The 20,479-nt window shown below is 38.7% G+C and overlaps 1 protein-coding gene across 9 annotated transcripts; it reads right to left on the reverse strand.

The window, feature by feature from the left end:
• Positions 1-391: 391 nt before the first annotated feature.
• On the reverse strand, positions 392-20,266 carry lrrfip2 (leucine rich repeat (in FLII) interacting protein 2). Of its 9 annotated transcripts, XM_077582875.1 has the most exons (26): positions 20,104-20,266; positions 18,833-18,996; positions 15,407-15,493; positions 14,265-14,321; positions 14,128-14,166; positions 13,898-13,969; positions 13,096-13,143; positions 12,950-13,018; positions 12,355-12,444; positions 12,031-12,087; positions 10,319-10,372; positions 10,149-10,205; positions 9,827-9,898; positions 9,568-9,681; positions 8,777-8,818; positions 7,614-7,745; positions 7,159-7,230; positions 5,590-5,760; positions 5,382-5,474; positions 4,969-5,061; positions 4,318-4,419; positions 2,144-2,276; positions 1,796-1,966; positions 1,639-1,718; positions 1,459-1,563; positions 392-1,075 (listed from the first exon to the last, which is right to left on the reverse strand). In XM_077582875.1, exons 2-26 carry the CDS (start codon positions 18,920-18,922, stop codon positions 965-967), a joined length of 2,211 nt encoding a protein of 736 aa, XP_077439001.1. In that variant the 5' UTR covers positions 18,923-18,996; positions 20,104-20,266; the 3' UTR covers positions 392-964. The 9 variants fall into 9 exon arrangements, with proteins under 9 accessions (XP_077439001.1, XP_077439003.1, XP_077439004.1 ...); XM_077582877.1 differs by lacking the exons at positions 9,568-9,681; positions 9,827-9,898; XM_077582878.1 differs by lacking the exons at positions 9,568-9,681; positions 9,827-9,898; positions 10,149-10,205; positions 10,319-10,372.
• Between the last annotated feature and the right edge of the window lie 213 nt (positions 20,267-20,479).

The raw sequence follows: 20,479 nt of genomic DNA on the forward strand, positions 1-20,479 counted from the left end.
ATAAGTTAGCTTACTAGTGAGAGCAAACTAGCACATGGACCTTAAACTGGATATCAAATGAATGCTCAAATGGATTCCCATAAGGTAGAGACCCTGGTTCTGAGCAATCTGAAGTTAAACCTTTTTTTTTTTTTTTGGTCTGAAACCGCCTAAATTCGTCATGACATGTTAACATTCCACGCCCAAATAGTCACTAGCATAGTGGGCGGAACTTTCACTTGGGTTGTAATGGCACTATAAGGGTGGAAAATCATGGGCAATTTCAAAGTTTCCACCATAGGGGGGGGGGGGGGGGGGGGGTCAATGACTGCACACCCTAAGCAAAGACCTCAACTACTCGAGTAACAGGCCTGTTAAAAAAAAATAATAATAAAAAGTACAGGTTACACAATTCTGTAAATTACACATTTATTTTCAAGAAATCTTTTAAATATTTGACAAAAAAGTGAAGGAAACTGCAGCAATTGGCTGGCTATATTTTCCCATCTGCACCTGTTTAAATATATATTGTACCACCAGTTAAAACAATTCTTGTTTGATGGAGAAGGCACTTAACTTGTGTGAGGGAAGCTGGAAGGTGCAGGGCCAGAGCAGCTTGTGACAGTCCTTTAAAAAGCATCATTCATGCAACTTAGTCAAAAAAAAAAAAAAAAGAACAGCCAAGCACCCAGCCAGCCTTAAATCATGTGAATAAAATGTTGCAGAACAAAAATGAAACTAGAAATTTCCTCACATGTATCTCCCATTGATTTTACAGTTCGTTACATTTGAGTCTTGGCAACTGCCGGCTGGGACGAACCAAAACGTTTGGTTTGCAAAGAAATGCAGCTCTGCTCATTATTTTGTCCATTTGCGCAGTTGAGTGCTACACGTGTTGAAGTGTCGGAGCTTGGAGCGCACGCGTGCTCCGGGCGCTACTTGGCGGTGCATTTTTAAGGGCAAATGTGGTGATGCCGCCTTTGCCTCACTGCTGGGAGAGGAGAGCGTTCCTGTTGGCCTTCATCTTTTCCAGCCGCTTGACGAGGTGGTTGTTGGTCATCTCCATCTCTTCGTTCTTGTCCAAAGCTGTGCGCAGCTGCCGGGCGACAACAAAGCGGATTACACACGCCATACGAAAATGAAATGACCACCTTGTGTACGCTGCAGTGATTCTCAAAGTGAAGTACGTGGGCTCCCTCTAGTGGCAAGTGAAAGATTCACTGAATTATATGCTCAAAATGCATATTGCAGTGGCTTTTTAAATTTATTTTAAAATCCAATACCTTCTCAGCTGTATTTAACTTTTAAACTATATATATATATATATATATATATATATATATATAGCTAAAAGAAAAACATTTGATCCTAGTTTCCCAGACAAGTTAACTAAAATGTTTTCAGCTGCTGTCACTAGTTGTAGCCGGTTTCCCTTTTTGTGAAATTCGATTCCTATTAAGTCAAAGCGTTTGTACTTACCTCTCTCTGGAGTTTGCGCTTCTCTGCTTTAAGCTCGTCTTCTATTTTCTCAGAGTTGTCTGCAGAAGTCTTGTACCTGGACACTTGTCCTTCCAGCCTGTTTATCTGAAACAAGACGACGAGGAAACCACTTGGTTACTTCCACATTTCTGAAGCCTTTGACGAGCAAGCCACACTTACATTTTGTTCCATTGTACCCATTTCCTGCTCTGCCTTCGAAAGCTTGAATTTGTATTCGCTAATCTGCCTGTTGGCGTCTCCTGAAGATGAGAAGATTTTTGAAATGAAAAATGAGGAGTTTGACGAAAGATGACCGATGATGATCCGGTTAACTTACTCTGCATTTCAATGAGGTGCAGGTCGGTGCCGTTCTCCATCTTCTCGCCGTCTACGTACACGCTGTCCACCTTTGAATGTTTCTGTCGCTCCTCCTCCAACTGATTCTTCAACTTTCTGATCTGAGCCAAAAGCTCATCCTTCTCTTCTGCTAACTTTCGTAGCCTGACATCTATCAAACAGAAAAAAAAGACACATATTGCAATTGGTTTGCAAGCTTGACTCAAATCGTGGAATTCACCCCCAAAACCGCCACTTGGACGTTGGTGTCCTACCATCGTACTCGCTCATTAAATATTTTTGTGCGAACAGTAATACCACATTCCAAACAAGCACTTCTAGGACTTACCAAGCGGACCATCTCCTGCAGATTCCAGTACCTGGGCAGCTTCTTGCGAGACTACGGTGATTCCCGAGGACACGGGCTCGTGGTTGATGTCTCCGTTTGGTGTGCCATCTGGGATGATGACTAGCCCGTGTGTCTGTCAGGAGACAACACAAGTGTGATTGAGGCCAATTGTTCATTATATGGTGCCAGCCTCAACGCCACATACTGTACAAGGTTAATTTGACCCTTGACCATGGTCTTAACTCAAAACACTAATATCAAGTCATCTTTTCCCACTGAAATGACATTAGTGTGTTGCCCCCAAAAATCCAGTACAAATAAACACTATTAAATAGGAAGTAACAAACTTAACAGATGAATTCATTGCGGTGTGGTGACCTGGCCACCAGGGGGCAGTATAATACAGTCACATAGATCTAAACGAAGAAGAGTTTCACAACTACTGGAAGTGGCTGACAGTTGCAGTAATAGTGATATGATAACGATGTTGTCACAGTTAGCATAAAACTCCTATGTAAAATATTTTTTCCATAAATCAATACTGTAAGTCAGTGCCCACGCTATTTTATATATATATATATATATATATATAGTGTTGAAAATGGTTTGCACCCCTGATGATACCTGAAAAGTGATGGATTTGAAGATGTGAGGATTCTGCTCGACACCAGTGTGTCACACCTGTGAGCATTGTTGTATTGTTTGTCTGCATGTCTTGCTCCACTGCACCCCCCCACCCCTCCAAAAAAAATTGTTGCTTATAGCATTTTAACACTACCACATATATGCTATTTATTAGCCCATCTATGGTGTTGGTTATTGTGTGTTAGCATTAAGCTAGTGGTCATTGAGGCAAAGGTATGCGTTTTAAATTGACAAGTAACTCTTTGTTTTTATGTGTAGTTCGACAGTAAACTTCAACTGAGTGCGGCATTAAACAGCTTGAAACAATTTTTTTAAGAATTGTTCACTAACTGCTCAAACTACTGCTTTCTGTGAATTGAGTCAAGTTGAGTTTACTGCATTCATAGGTCGTTTCGGAGTCATTCACGTCTCAAGGTACCACTGTATACAGCTTTTTTTTTTTTTTTTTATGTCTACGGTACATTACAACATACATACTAGCGAGTTTAATACCAGCTAAGAAACGGACAGCGTGAGCAGAATAATTCTCAAATTGTTTTGAGGCCGGTCAAAGTCAATATTGCTGAACATTGCCCACTCATATATGTTGCAAAAGCAGTGAGTGATTTATTGACATGTAGGGAACTTTTGACCAGAAGTTTCTTTCAAGCTGCAAATATTTGCCGGGAAAGCTTTGCAACAGTAAAACTATACATCATAAGACACCATGAGAGAGCTTGCAACAAAAATTCGAACTAGCCATTCAGTGATAGCTCAGTTTATTTTGTTTAACATTTCTAAAGTTAATTTATTAAGAAACTTGTTTACATTTTTATTATAAGGAAACACTTATATCCCCATTGTCTGTAAAATAATAATAATTTAAAAAAAATCTGTCGATATTGATAATAACCAAATCTCTAATCTTCCAAGGCTTCTTCTGAAATCAAGCTTCAGTGTAAACATTTAAAAACAAACAAACAAAAGATACAAGGAAATTAACTCATTCGCTCCCGGCCATATTCACTGAAGCAACCCCCTTTGCTCCTGGCTGTTTTACTGGCTTTTGAGTGATTTTGCAAGGCCCACAGAATATAGCTAAGTTTCATAATTATTCACAAATCTGTTGAAAACACTGTGGGAAAGAGCTTTTTTGCAACAGGGCCCTGGTTGAGCTCTTATACTCTGCTGCAACCTGCTGACCGTTTTTGTAATAACTACTATTGCTTTAAGCGTTCTCTTCAGTTAAGAGACTGCATTAAAGCCTTCTGTATGCGCTAGCATAAAAAAAAAAACATTTAAAAAACATACATATGTTATTGGGACCATGGCCATATTCAAAATAGAACAGTTTAATACGTTTTTGGGAGCAAATTAGTTAAATGCTTAATCTTGGAAAATCGAAAGACTTTTTAAGATACATTAACATGTATAAAAACAACACACTTAAAAAAAAAAAAAAAAAGTAATTTCCAACACACCCAAAAGTCATTATTGACAAGCAACCCATGTCTTAGCTTTATTTGTTACCAAGCTGCGGGACAACCTACCTCTCCTGCTTTGGCCTTCCCCTTGAGGTCAGCAAGCTCATGTCTGAGCTCGTCTCTCTCATTCCTAATGCAATCAAAGTACTCTTTCTGCCTCTCTAGGGCCTGGCCGAACAGACGACAGAAGAAGAGAATGGACAAGAGGCAGTGAAGTTGGACAGTGGACATACATGCACCCGCACATGCTAGCAGTGCCTCATGCACAACCGTGCGTCGTGCATGCCAAACCCACAGTGAGAACGTAGCAAGGAGATAGCTAATGGGAAAGGAGAGGCAAAGAAAAAGGATGAATGACGGAGTGCGTGAGGAGGGAAACGCAAACACTTCATGGCCTGTCAAACTGTTCACGTATCATGCTGGATTATTAACTTTTAAACACACATTTGTTCCACCCAAAACATTGTATACGTTTATATAACACTAGCCAGCATGTTTTTTATGCTGCAGGGTGTTCACACCAAGCAGTTTTTTCCCCCCTGTGCGCTAAACTCACATTTAAACACCTTGTTATTCTGACATGCACAAACTGCTACGTGTGAGTGTGCTGCCAATGACACAAAGGTCCATTATGCAGAGTGTGAGAGACACAAGATCTGTGTGGCTTGAAAGCCGGACCGTCTTGTGCCTCTCAGAGATCTATGTGGGACCGCCTACCCCAATCTTTTTGTCCTTCCAGTTTACTGTTTCCTGCAGGTCAAACACCTCTCTGGTGAGAGCATCTAACTTAGCCTGCGATCGTTGGTTCTCCTGGAGATGCGATGAACGGTAACAAGGATGCAAAGTACAAGACAGGAAGGAAATATTCAATGGAAGACAAGAATAAGCAAAAAGGCACAGACGTACAAAATTGAAACAGGGTGAGAATGCGCTTTTGTCATAGCAGTAAGGAAAAGGAAGGATTGTGGTGATAACGGACTAAACTAAATATACACGAAATAGAGGGAGGCCAGTGTCAATCAGTCCTTATCAAGTTACTGCAGTCCCACCAGGCGCCTGCACGGAGCCACTAGCACTTTCATTGTGCTGACAGTATTGCTAGGACATGGTCATTGGTCACATAGACGTACCTCAATAAGTTCATCTCTCTGACGGATTCCCTCTTTCAATTCCTCCTGTTTATGCTGCAGGACAGTACATGTGTGCTTTTGCCTTTCAAGTTCCTGGAAAAAAAAGGACAATAGGTTTAAAACACGTGACCTAAAACACACCAAATTCCAGCAGACTAGCTTTCACAATTTAATATGTGAATCCGGAGGTGATTGGTTAGGATTTCACCTTCGATTTTTCTTCTAGTTCCCGTTTCATTTCTGACATTTGCTCCTCCATCTCCTCTATGACGTCTTTTAATGTGTCCACTTGGTAGATGAAGTTGCCTTTGTCGTTGTCCAGCTGTGCATTCGATACCATTGCTTTCTTATACTTCTCCTCCACCTCGGTAAGGGATTCCTGACATGAAATGGAGCATGTTAATAACACGGCACCATGACTGAAGCACCGCTCACCACTTTGTATAAGATCTGAACGAAAATAACATTTTTTGTGGCCTAGGAATCTCCGACACCAGGGGTCTGCAACCTGCAGATCTGGAGCCACATGTGGCTCTTTAGACCCTCTCTTGTGGCTCCCTGAGGATCTCCCAAAAAAAAAAAAAAACTTTTTAAAACATATTTATCTTTATTTTAAGATAAAATATTATTTAAATTGATTGATTTAGATGCCAAAAATGTATAATTAAATGTTCAAAAAAAATTGCGTCCACAAATTTAGGTTGTCAGACAAAGAGACAAAAGGTAGGTAGATGAAAAACTTAAAAATTACCTAAAAATGTCCAAAAAGGATGAGGAAAAGCAGATAATTACCACAGAATGTAAACATTAACCCCCCCCCACACAAAAAAAACACACGTCTGCAAATTTAATTAAGAAAAGGCAGGAAAGAAAATGTCCAAAAAACAAGGAGTCTTGAAAATTACCATAAAATGTCCACAAAATGGCCAAAAATGTCACACAAAAAAATGATTGCAAAAATGCTACAAAAAATTTATTTAAAAAAAAGCCATAAAATGTCCAAAAAAGGAAGAGGCAGAAAAATTACCATAAAATTGTAAACATTTAAGTAATCTGACAGAAAGGCAGAAAAGTCTAAAAATGTATTTAAAAAAGCAACAACAAAAAAATGAAGTCTAAAAAATTGCCAAAAAAACGAAGTCTAAAAAATTGCCACAAAAACAAAAAACAAAACAAAAACAAACAAGATTAACGGTAGACGAAAATGAATCTCAAATTATCGGACGCTGCACATTTTTCTGTTATGGTGTAGCTCAAATTAGCACAGTAAAGGTTGCCGACCCCTGTCCTACACCTTCTTGACGCTTGTTTTGTCCTCTAAAGCCATTTGCACAAAATTTGCGGAGCAAGCACCTAAAGTACAAAAACTAATGTGAACTAGGAAAGATGATGTAATCTACTTCAAATACTGGATGTAAGCTACAAGAAACAGTATCAAGAGCAAGCCTACAGTCAGCCAATTATAAAAGGCAAAAATTCAAAACATCTCTGCCATCATTCAGCAGGTGAAGCATGTCGCTGCTACGTCTTCCACACAAACGTGGGCGTGTCTTCATTTGTGGCCACAGACAGTAAACTTGGATGAAAACAGGAAGTGTGGGAAGATCATGCAAAAGAAACGTCATTGCAATTCAGACAGGGGAGCACGCCGATGACATGGCCGTGGTGTTAGGGGGTACGTGGGTGGGGGATATGAGAGGGTAGGCATGTGGGTTAGTGACGCCATACGGCTCCCAGAGGACAAGAGAAGGCATGCCGTGAGCTCAAGCCCCTCTACCTTCAGCTCTTTAAGCCCTTGCATGTATCGCCCTTCTACATCCTGAATCTGGTCCTTTAGTTCATAGATATCCTGTGGAGCAAATGGAGGGGTTGGTTGAACTGGGGGCTACACAAAGAGGGTAGGGATGATCAAGGAGAGATTACAAAGCACACGTGCTGCCATCTCATAAAAGACAACCCGGCTGGAATACACAGTTACCAGCACACCCACATATAAGGAACAGCTTCAAAAAGGTCACATCACATCCCGGACTCCCGTGCATATATAAAAGGAAAAACTGGCAAAGAGAACAACAAAAAAAAATGAAGCAATGCTTTGCAGAGATTCATGGGCAAGTACAGTTAGAGTAAAAATATACAGTGTTTCCCAGCTATATTGCGATTCATTATTTGTGTCTGTGCCCCCCCGCCCCCTCCCCAATATATTGCTGATTTCTGTTTGTTTTTCCTTACCCTTATCTCGCTCAGACTCGCATCTGGGTCATATGCGCTGCCGGCATCTGCGCTGCCCCGTCGTGACGAGGTTCCACCCAGCGAGGCTAAAGTCGCTGCTGATAGGCCTGGGGTGGCACAGCGGGAAGATGGCTGGAAACATAACATACCGGTCCATAAAAAATAAATCATCCATACAAAAAGTATGCACAAAATTTTTCGGTGGCCGACATTGCTACTGTAAGCCTGATAAACCGGCTCTTGAGATTCCTCAAGTTGTGCAAGTGTACAAAATTCAGGTATCACTTTTAGTTTATTGTTGATTAAGGAACTGTTATCACTGTGACCCTTTCACGGCCACGTTTGGATCACAATACATGATGGTATTTTACATTAATCGACAAAAATAGTTGCCTATGAAAACAATAGTTAGCAGCCCATTTATACATACTCTAAAATCATGTGAATAACATTGTTTTTTTTTAAGGAAAAAAAATCCCAAATCTTAACAAGAAATGAAAATTTGTAACTTTGTTTAGATGTTTACCAGTACCTCTGGGGTTGTAAAAATAAAATAAAAATACAATCACTGATATATATGCTTCACATATTGGAATTAAAAGTACAACATTTAAAAGCAGTAACAGAGTTAAAGAGATTTAAAAGCAAAGTAAAATAAAAAAATTACCAGAGCATACAGTGCAAGAACAAGATTTTCAAAAACATGTTTTTAAAAATACTTTGAAAGACCTTAAAAGGTGTAGTCCGAAGGATTTGTTTTGGCCTGTCCAGGACATTTCTGGGCGGAGATTCAACGTTTTCTTTCCAGCTAAGCCACAGATGCAAGCTACTATTAGCAGCGTATGCAAATTTTGCTGTGCAAACGCGCGCTCCCGATTGGTGAGCTGGTTTCACGCTCCTTCCTGATTGGCTGCTTCCTCGAGCCAGGGGAGGCAAGATATTATCAGTGGCATATGCAAATTTCGCTGTGCCAATGCCTGCTCCTGATTTCTTAGCTTATTATGCTTTGCGAATATTTGTTCTGGGATAGCTGTTTATCAGAGAAAAAAATACTTTTTTTGGAGTAAGTTGGGGGTAAAATTTACAAATGCTGACTGCATAACATTTTTACTGTATGTACTAAACTTAAAAAAATGTTGGCGGGGGGTAGGGGCTGGACTTACCCGACTGTAATCTGTATACTGTTTGTCACATTTTTCATCCAGCTGAAAAAAAAAACAGAAATATTGTTATATGTTACATAAGGAGACAATTGATTTGAGACATTATTAGTAATCATGCTGGTAGCGGTCTTTCCCTCTGAAAATGGGGGAAATTGCATCAGGTCAATCAGGACAAATGCTGCATCACAGACTCAACACAACTAATCAGAACAATTCGCTACTCATGAAAACACAGCATTTATTACATTTCATTTAACACACACGCTAAGTTAGGTGTGCAAAAAGAAAAAAAATCGATATAGGAAAATATCGTTATGGGCCTCTTCACAAAACACGTATCAATATTGCACATTCATTCATAAAGTTTCCCGGGGCTTCTCTGAAAGCTGTTTTTGCTATGCAGTGCGCACTCATTTAGACAAAGAAGAATTTTTTTTTTGCCATTCAACATAATAAAAATATCAGTTGAGTGTACATACATATGACAGTTTTAATGAAAACATATGCAAAGTAATGAGCAATCATGGCATATGTATCACCCTTGAAGGCCATGTATCGGGACACGTGTATCGTGATCCCTGTATTGTGATACACATTGTATCGTGAGGTTGTTGGCAATACCCAAACCCTAACACACACACACGCTAAGCTAGAAGGCTTCCAACCAATTATATACTGAGCCGTAAGATTGCCAAATCACAAACTGTGAGATGAACGTTAAACTAATGTTAGTTTCAAACCATGCGATGAAAGAAATCCATCACTCAAGTGCTGGAATTTTTTTGACTTACAGCATCCAGATCTGGAATGCTCAAATCATCCAGATCGGATACAATGCTGCCCCTTCTGTTGGAGCGGCTGAAATAATCGGCTGCAGACTCACTAATGTCAGAGAAGTCGGACGACTACTTTCAACAGACACAAGATGAAAGATGAAGACAGAAAAAGAATACATCAATATATAGTATTGAGAACACAAGAGCAATAGTTGGCATCTGTGACAAGTGAAGAGCATTTTAGACGGAGCACTGTCTTGTCCCTAAAGCTCACCGCACTGTCCCTGCGGCCTCTCCTGAAGCGTTCTTGGGACACGCTGCTCACAGTGTCATCATCTGAAGAAGACTGACATGGGCACGCACGCAAAAAATTGACAGAAGCGCACACACCACAACATACATACACTGTGAGGATCCACACGACACTCAAATTGATAACGCCAAGCCTTTACTTCATTCTAAGACATCTTCTCAAATCTCGATTTACATACTGCCCTTAATATTAAGCCACAGAATGATGGTGGGGGGGGGGCATCTTGTGTGTGATGTTAGTGAATGTCACATCATGCAATTGGAGGCTGAACTCGAGCGCTCACCACAGGGCTGCTGCGAGTGGAACTGGCTCCAGAGGAGTACCAGCTATATTCAGAGGGCTGTGTGAAAGGGAATAGAGGTGACAGATGAGGCAGAAACTGTGATTAAGATGAGAGGGACAATAGCACAACGTTGTTTGCCGTGGTGGCCATTTTACACGAGCAAGACTTACTGCTCTTGAAACCTGACTTGAGCCGTAAAGAGCGGCGTCGTCATATATAGAGGCCTGGGGGTACACATTGGAGACAATGCAGGACTCAGCAAAAACAGAGAGGGTGCAGAACTGTGTTGTGGTTAGGCTAGAGAGGCTCATGCAGTAAGCAGAGGCACTCACTGTATTCCATTATTAGGTTGGGCCATGTTCTTTTAGAGTTGTATGGCTGATTTCATTCAAAATCTGTCCTTCCACTTAATTTATAGGCAGAAATTTTGAAGCGACTTTTCCGGGAATAATACAGCTGCTATGAGATATGGTATATCACTGAACTGAACTGAATATGTTTTTGACGAATAAAAGGATTATAAAAGTATAGGATTTGTGCCGTTTCTAAATGATCCATTTATGGATTTGAAATAAACATGCTAGTATGGTATTTGTGTCATGCAGCTTTTTGTTGCATTGCGTACAAAAATGAGTCTGATAACAGGTAGTAAACTCAAAATTGATTAATCGACAATTAATTGATTATCAAACTAGTTGACAACTATTTTATTAATCGAGTAATCGTTTGGAGCCACGTTTTAATTTAAAATTGTCCAAATCCTCTGATTTGAGCACATCAACAGTAATTGTTCACTTATTTCTGTAGCCCTTCATGAAAGAAGACTGGTTAACTTCTGTGTTTAATCAAAATAAGACATTTGCAAACATCTGTTTTTACTTTGGAAAACAATGACCGAATCGGTAACACAGTACATCAATCCCCGCCTTTAAAAAAAAATCTCTATACGAATACAAAGTACGAAATAAACATCAATCTAGGGCTGTGCAATTAATTGAAATTCAATTACAATTTCAATTATTCCACTCCACAATTACAAAATTAGCATAATCGTTAAAAAATTATTATTAATAATACTTTTTGAGTTGTTTGAATTATACATTTGCACCTTTTAAAATTTTAAAATAAGTAATTTAATAAATTTTGTTAATTATAGTGTTTCAAACTATTTTATTTGTTTAATATTGTCTGTTTTTTACATTTAAATATTTTCTTGTTTTGTACGAAAATAAATATGCCAACATGAATAAATAAATAAATATATATTATATTATATTATTATAAATATATATTATTACAATTCTGTTTGGTCCAAAAGGGATCTTACATAATTATAGTGTTTCTATTTTTTATTGGTCTTAACATTTTTTTATTGTGTAAAAATTGTCTTGCTTTGTACCAAAAAATTAATAATTGTTTGAATAATCGTGATTTCAGTTATTGCCAAAAATAATCATAATTATTATTTTTTTCCATAATCGAGCAGCACTACATCAATGCTAGTTAAGAAACAGTAATCAGGGAAAAAATGCTTTTGTAATACACTTTAATGCCAAATTAAAATGAATCAGATTAGTCAATTAAAATTTTTTTTTTTTTTATAGTGAGAGCACTAGTTCAAATTGAGATAAGAAAAATCTTAATTATGATGGGAATGCTTGTTGAGCCAGACATATGATCACACACACACACCTAATTTTGCTACGGCATAAACCAGCGGCCACTGCCAATAGCTCAGCTTGTCAAGGAGCTAAAAATAAACAATCTGAGTCACCCAGCCTGGGCATCCTACAAGCATGTAAATGGCCACGGGAGAGGGGGAGGTCTACTTCTGAAGTAAACGCGTGCAATGAGAGCCTCCATACAACGGACAGAAACTGACCATGCTATAGCTGCGTGACAGCCCTGTGCCAGCGGTGGAAGAGGAGGAAGTGGTGGCCTGTCAAAGAGGAGGGGAACAGTGGAATGTCAGTTCATGTGAGGAGGAGAATTGCTTAGTGGTAAGAGTAGAAGTACATGTAAACGGATGCATGATTTGCTGAACTTACAAACTTTCGACAAGGCTAGCAAAAGTTTTAATGCCAACGCCAATCATCAAAATTACAATTTGAGACTCGTTAATACTGTGCGAAAGCTATCGTATTAGTCAGACTTTTATACCTAGCAGTCTGTATGACATGAAAATGAGTTAGATAGGAGGACAGACCCGTGGCTGATAGGAAGATATGGTGGAAGGAGGCGGAAGTTTGGTCTTCGATAGGCTGGTGTATTTCCTTTGATCGTGGTATAGTCCAGTCTGCATTGGCAGCAACATAGCACAACACCCCAAAAAGTAAAAAACAAAAAGACGATCAAACTGCCATCTAAGATTCCTATCTATACATTAATGTGTAACATTCCACGAAAATGTGCAGGTCCGCAAGTATGCAACTTTGCTATCGCCGTAGAGTTTCGGTTAACAGGGGATCAATATTTCTTCTGATGAAATGGGATCCAGAGCCAAAAGTATACTTAAGTTTTGAAAAGCATGTAAATGGATTGATTACTCTGTGCCAGTCTTTTGCCCGCCTGCCAAGTTCAATGTTCAACCTCTCGATGCAGCAGCATCAAAAATTAGAAACAAATACATCGGAGAGACTTCACGCGTAAGAGTTTTTTTTATATAGTGCTTGTGAACAGCTCTAAGGCTTTTTCACAAAAGGCACCACTTAACTAAAAGTATCAATTCTACGACAAATGCAGTAATAAGTTAGACATCCATGAGGTCAAAGCAGATATCATGAAATTGAAGTACTACTGACCAGCAAATCCTTCCTTGAGGAGCTAGATGAAGACTTTTTATGGCCATGTAGATCATTGTATACAGAGCTCTGTTTTCCCCATGAAGAAATTCATCCCAATGAGTATCGCTGATTAATCAGGTATGCGTGTGTAAGCAAATACATACAGTGGAACGCGAGCTCTTGAGAGTGGAGCTATTTGCCACACCATCAGACTGAAGAGAAAACAGGAGCAAGGAGGGGGAAAAAAAACAACTTCATGTCAAATGAGGAGGGGAGCACCTTTCATACGCCTCAATACAGTAACTTAGTAAGTCAGTCAAACCATCCAGCAAACACTCAAGAACACCAATTTTCACAACAAGCTGCTACTTGATGAAGGTAAATCCATTTGACAAAAAAGGACAACATCAATGTACCACAAGAGATATCTTAGTTCATTTAAATGAGTCTTTAAATGAACTAAAATAACCAATTTTAACTCATTCACCGCCGTTGACTGTTAGAGACGTCAAAAAATGATTTTAACTATTTCTATTAGTTTAACTTTTTTTTTTCAACTTTTAACAAGAGTATGAAAACCTAGATTTTTTTATTGTACATTTAGAACCGATATAAATTAGTGATTAAAATTTTTAATCGCCTGACGCCCCTAATTTTTAATAATCATCTTGTCAGGTGATAATTTTTTTTTTTTGTTATTAATCGCATGACTTCACTAGTTAACTCATGATTAACCACAAATTTTATATCTGTTCTAAATATACACTTTCATACTCTTGTTAAGAAAAGTGGAAAAAAGTTTTAAACTAATAGAAATAGTTCAAATTAATTTTGGACGTTTATAGCCGTCAATGGCAGTGAATGAGTTAAAAGCAAACCAGGAAACGGTCATGCTCAACAAGTACGCAGTCCTCGCAAATCAGCACGCAGCACACAAAGATAACGACACATTCACGCAAAACGCACCAAGATGTCTTTTCTACGGGAACTGGATCGACTCTTGTTCGAACCCAAATCACGGATGGCTGAGGAGGTTGACTTCAAATGCAGTAGTACATAAACATGATCGTACATTCACAATGAACATGAACAAAAAAAACATGTATTTTACCTTTGTTTATAATTATTTAACAAAGGATTTCCTAAATAAATAAAGACATTTTCAATTTCATTTGAGTGTGCGAAAATGTACGCACTCTGTAGCTGCGGACAGACATGACATCGTCATCCAGACCCTGGTGATGTTGAAGCAAAAAAGAAAAGAAAAGGAGAGATAAAAGAAAATACAAGCAAGAAAAAAGGAAGCAGGAAAGTAGGGGGGAAATATACACACCCGATGACGGCTGCTTGATCTACTACTACTAGTGGCTGTAGCTTTTTCTGAGTCAGCCTGGAGTCAAGAAAGAAAGTTGGTAAGAATTAGAAGGTACAATGACAGGGGTGGATAATGTCAAAAAGTTGCTTATGGAAAGGCCAAACCATGCAAAGCAAATCATCCTGCTTATCACTAAATGGATACCATATCTGTCTTTCCTTTTAAGTCAGTTAATATTCTTTTTAGAGAAGTGTATTCAAACAAAAGTAGCTGCTATTTGCATTTCATCCCAACATTCAAAAATTCAAAAACATTATTACAATAACACAGTATTAATCTCACACTCCTTAATGTAGCAATTCTTCAATAGGTAGAATAATACCATGCAAAGAGAGTCCATTAACATGCAAGACAATTAATTACAACTAAAGTGAAATTTGAAAAGAAAAAAATAATAATTCTGTGTCTAAATTGCATGCATCCACCATTAATAAAGTCACTGAGCATTATCCGAACCAAATTCACTAACGGAGAATTATTATGGTCAGTAACTCAAGAGTGGCGTATTATGGGTCAAAACCGATTGGAGCTCAATCCCACACAACAGGCTTCATTAGTGTTCTGCAACACTCCCACTCGCCTACCATCCACTGGTGGATTTGACCCCATTTTTTACTGCTACTGCTGCTAGACGAGCGGTAAGAAAGCTGGACAGAGGGAGGAAGTGCCAGGAAAAACATACAATCATACAGCACCCAAAACTGCTGACATGACAAACCTGGCCAACAACTGTTGCAAAAATAAAAAAGCTGTTATTTGTGTGGACATGCAACAGGTTTTTTTTTTTTTTGCATGTTTATTTTGTTTGTAATAAATATTTTGAGCTTCAAAGCTAAACAAGTCTTCGGCATCAGATGGGGAAATGGTTGTCATGTAGAAGATAATTAAGTTTACAACCAAGTGAGCGCAGAATAACATCAACCAGACATAGACAGAATGTACAAGCAAAAACTCGATGTGAATCCCCAGGCTGTAAAACACTGTAAACGGCAAAGGACTTTTTAGGTTGACTAATTCTTACAGACCATGTTGGTCAGTGCTATAATAATAATAATAAAATTTTTTTTTTTACATATTGTTTATAAAATGGATCTATATACCTCTTTCTGCTGACGCTCTAGTTCCCTCATTCGAATATCCCTGGCCTCTGCCCGTGCGGCTCTCTTCGCTGCAAGCCTGGCCTCCGCCTGTGGGACACGACATGAACACACTTGTTAGCCACTCGATAATTGAGACACTTTGGAAACCATGAAAACATTACTAGAATGTGTTTCATGAAACTGTAGCATTAGCGGTAGAGCAAAAAAAAAACAATCCAAACAATACCTAGACCCATCATAACTACAATAAACTGGCACAAAAGGAAAGCAATTGGTGAGTGCAAACTGCATAGGAAACAAAGTAATATAGAAGAGTGCCACCATGGAAAAATCCACAAGAAAAATTAAATAATAAGGCTTTTTTTTCTCTCTGGTTATTCATGAACTTAAGTCAAATTGATTGAGTGACTCATATCAAAAATATATTACATATCACTATTCCCGTGGGCCAGATTTCAGTAGAATATTAACAAACAAACATCATTCCGAAGTATTTCTCATTTCTTATTGTGCTCATTATCTCAATGCAGACATCAAGCCAGGAATTTCTTATCTACTATGCCGGTAAAAGATCAGTCAGGATGGGCTGTTAGCGTTTCCATTCTATAAAATAAATCATCTTTGTGCTTCCAAAATGTTTGTGTTCCTTAAAAAAAAAATCAGCTAAATACTTTAAGAGGATGACTTTAAGGGGATGGCCTAAATGAAATATGCTTTGTGCAATAATCAGAAGATACCAATGAAATGGCTGGCCCTGTACTTTGCACCTGTTGAACTGTCTGCCTGATGAGCTGCTCTGCACATTCGCACAGCTGAGGTTTGCCTCTGTCTATCTATAGCCTCAGCTCACTGACAAGCACATTATGGGACTGTTTTAACTAATCGGAACACAAATTCGAACATCAACTCAACCGTGGTCGCACCTACCTTATTTCTGTAAAATACCGTGAAAGAAAGAAAGAAAGAAAGAAAGAAAAGAATCCCAAATTGAGGCCACCTTCGATGTTCAAAATGCAAAGGCGACAAGAAAAACTGTTAGCGAATGTAAGGGATGCATGTCCAATTTCTATCTACGTACGAAAAAGCCTGGGTCAGATATTATTATTATTTTTTATCGGAGTTGTACTGTCTACACTGCATGCCACATACTGTATTGGGGGGTGGAATTACCCTGCAGTGTGAACGTAGTCTCGCAAAAATAGACTGATTCCTTCAACTGAAACCACACAAACAATTATATGTTTCTATGATTTTACTGGAATAAGTATGAGAACCTTTGGCTTCAATTACTGGTTGAGCCTTCCTTTGGCAGCAATAACCTCAATCAAAACATTTTCAGACCTGCAGAAATTTTGGACCGTCCCTCTTTTCAAAATTGTTTCAAGTCCTGCAAAATTCATGAGATGTCTGGTGGTGATGTCATACTAAAGGATTTCATTTGGGTTGAGGTCAGGACTCTGACTGGACCACTTAAGACTCCTTATTTTGAAGCCATTCGGTTGTTGATTGACTTCTGTCCTTTGGGTCGTTTTCCTGTTGCATCAAGGACGGCGTATCCTCACTTGTGTGGCCATTAATCCGTTTGTTATACTTATGTGTGGGAATATGATGTTATTATTGGATTGTGTGTCTAGAGGTTGGGTGAGGTGGAGGGAGTGTTTTTTTTTTTTTTTTTTTTTATGTGTAAAGCACTTTGAGTTGTTTCTTTACATGATAAGGTGCTATATAAATAAAATTGACTTGACTTGCATCAAGCATCTTTCGTTACACTCCAATTAGCAGAACGATGATGTCCTGAAAAATGTCCTCATAATGTTGACATTTGTTTTTCCATCTTTTGCCTAACTTCCAACCTGTAGCATGTTTTTTTTGGACAGTAGTGGCTTCTTCCTAATACATCCATTCCGGTTTTATACTTATTTAGCGTACATTTGTCAACAGAGAGAAATCAGCTGAAATTTATGAAAGATTTCTATGCCTCTTTAGTCAATAGGCCAGGATTATCTTTTACCTCATTAAGCATTTTAACAGAACAACAAACTCCTTGAGTTTAAAGATTCTTGATCACTGACTGACCTATAACCAATATGATAGTAATAATTACTCTAGTGACAGTACTAATAATAAAAATCATTGAAGTGAGTCACACCAAGTGAAGACAATTCTAAAACACAAGGCAGATGCTGATTTGTAAGACCAATATTCGACAGGTTGCACACTGACCCCCTGAACTCCCCGCAGAGTCAATCTAATCACTGTTTTGTTGCAAAGAGATTCAAATTTAGAAGCTGGTCGGGTGGATCAGATGACTCATGTTTCAATGACGGGCCTCCATGACTATAAAGAAAGCAAATGGAGCCTTGTGCTTAGTGCCCAAGAGTGAGGGCCTGGACAGCTTTTAGACAGGAATCATTCTTAAAACAAGTCATTAAAAATAGATTTATGCAAAGGTATGAAACACGTTACAAACCACAAGAAAAAAAAAGTGACCACTTGGCCAACTTGTCATTGAAAAGGAATTTTCTTTCCATTATGCTTTCCTTCCATGTTAGTAGTAACAGCATTCAGAAAAAACAGAACCAAAGAATGGCAGCCCTGTAGTAGAACAATGTGAAGTAACACACACAGGCAAGTTGTTACAAGACAGGTAGCTTCCCTCAGACAAAAACATGGTGCAGCGAAACCAGCTGTCCGTAGCGCAACCTGAATATCCACATATTAGTGTGAGTTGACATATTGATAGCCACTACGCTTCAAAACAAATGCATAATTTGTGAATAAAATAATTTTAAAATTAATTTGTCGTATGTATTGTATCACATATCATACTAATTGTGTATATATTTTGTTGCACACCGAAAAGTAATCAGGAAGCAGTTCATCTTTCCAAAATTGAGTTGCTATTTTAATCAACTGACATCTTAAGAAAGAATACTTGAACAATATACATAGATTATACGTTGTTAATAACAGGGGTAGCATGCAGATTTACATGCTGATTTAATCCGAAACAAAATGAATTCAGAATACTACATCGGAACATATTTACGGCCAATCTGAAGGCTAGTTTATGGTGCTGTTTGAGAGACACTAATCATGTAAATGTATTGTGTACTATTATTTTAATAATATTCATGTACTGTAAATCAAAAAATTTAATTAAATGAATGGAGACTTTTAGTTACCTACTTTTGATTTTCATCTGAATATCCTTTCTATCTTAGATCAATGTCCAAAGCTTTTGATAAAGTGCTGATAAAGACTTTAAATACTGCCTGCATTTAACATTGAGTAATAAATCATCTACCTGTGAATGGAAAGTAGGCTGTAAACTGATGTGAACTGCAAGCGCTGAAAACAAACTATTCTATTATTGAAACACCCTAATGAAAAAGCATGTATTTTAATCACTATTTGAAAACTTACCTCTCGTGCAATACTGCTCAAGGCCTCATCCTCTGCAGAGAAGCGATCTTTCAGCGGGGCACGCTTCCTACCAGTGCCTTGTGTGCCCATGTTGTCCCTTCAACTGTAGCAGCTCCTCCAGTGATGTGCAAAATTTATGGTGTGAATTTGACTGTTGTAAAAACCTAGTGGGAAATCAGAGGGCAAGTCTTACTTAATCTGGCCAACAACAACACAACTGCACTTGCTGATATTGCTGTACATTTTAAACTCTCCATATCATTGCAGGCAATATAGACCATTACAGACCAACTCTCCCTATCTTAAACTTCTATTCCAGCAAAAACACATCACTCATGTATGCAACAAGGGCTTCGGATAACGGTTGTGTGTGACATGAACCAGTTTGAAATGTGACAAGCATAGCATTTGAGCATGCAGCTGTAAAAAAGAAAAAGAAGACTGATAAAAAAAACAATAACAGACTACAGTATAACTGTCTGGTTTGAACTGGAGGTTCATGCTATGACTGAGCGGTCTGACTAGATGATATTCCTCACCGTCAACACTGTGACGTGCGATTTAGACACTATGATTCAGTTGCCGGATTATATTTACAGAAAGCACAGCACCTTGACTGGCTGGTACAGACAAAAGAAAGAAAACCGCCATAAGGACGTTGAAACCATTACCGTCCGATCGCATTTGGGGGGGAACAATCTTTAAGTTAGACGAACATGTTAACGTCTTTAAAAACACTATCATTTTAATTAATTCATTGTTGTAGTTTATGATCAACAATCAATGCAAGCGTTAACTACATTTGAAAAGCTAACGTCACTGAAAACCCCACAAGTTTTCCACCCACGATCAAATCCCAAATAAAATTCAAATGCCTTTGATCTCTATAATTTAGGAAGCGTATCATTTAACTGATCTTGTGGAAATGTTCGGTAAAAACAAGTTCTCTCGTAACGCGAAGGAAAATGTTACGCTTGTCTGCATACTGGTAAGCTAGCTAACTAGCATTTCCCCTCTTATTTGCCATTAACTATTGGCCTAACTAGTTTTAACACACATTTTACTAACGCGAAACAAAAACGTAACTTTTGTACAGATATGTCCATGTTTCAACAACGCTCCCAACCCAGTACAAGTAGTAAAAGTCGAGCAGACTGATTCAGCTGGCGTTAGCTTGCTAACACTGAAGCTAGCCCTCGATTCTCTCACTAGACAGGGAAAACTGGCAGTGCTCGCCACTGAGATTTCCCACTCAAAAAAAGTCAAATTACCTTCCCGACGTCTATAAATACCCCTCGACACAGCAAAGGTGTTATCCTCCCCCGTCTGTGTCTTAAGGGTCCGACATTAGTCCTCTCTTCAGTATTTGGGAGTGTTTTTGTCCCCACTGACAGCTGTCATCAGTTCGCCTTTCCACCACTGCCCTCCTTACCAGTCTCCACACTGGTTAGCTCTAAAGTTCCCGGATGTTGGGAAAAATTAGGGCGTGATGGTGCGTTCAATGATCGCAAATCTCGTAGGCGATTGTTTCATGACACGACGTGGGCAAGTTGTTACAAGTTGCATGACGTGACATCTAAAAACCTTTTACACAATTTAGCTTTCCCGCAAGACAGGCCACAAGGACGTTTTATCCATATTTGACAT

This window comes from Vanacampus margaritifer, chromosome 12 (genome assembly GCF_051991255.1).
Source record: "Vanacampus margaritifer isolate UIUO_Vmar chromosome 12, RoL_Vmar_1.0, whole genome shotgun sequence".
NCBI classification, from domain to species: Eukaryota; Metazoa; Chordata; class Actinopteri; order Syngnathiformes; family Syngnathidae; genus Vanacampus; species Vanacampus margaritifer.

What these genes read in the sequence shown, in the direction of transcription:
- lrrfip2 (XM_077582875.1), bottom strand. Translation starts at nt 18,922, where the DNA reads ATGGGCACACAAGGCACTGGTAGGAAGCGTGCCCCGCTGAAAGATCGC. An exon ending in CCCGTAGAAAAGACATCTTG is followed by an intron (nt 13,144 to 13,897) that starts GTGCGTTTTGCG and finishes TTTTCTCTTCAG; the next exon opens with TCTGATGGTGTGGCAAATAG. An exon ending in TATCTTCCTATCAGCCACGG is followed by an intron (nt 12,088 to 12,354) that starts GTCTGTCCTCCT and finishes CCTCTTTGACAG; the next exon opens with GCCACCACTTCCTCCTCTTC.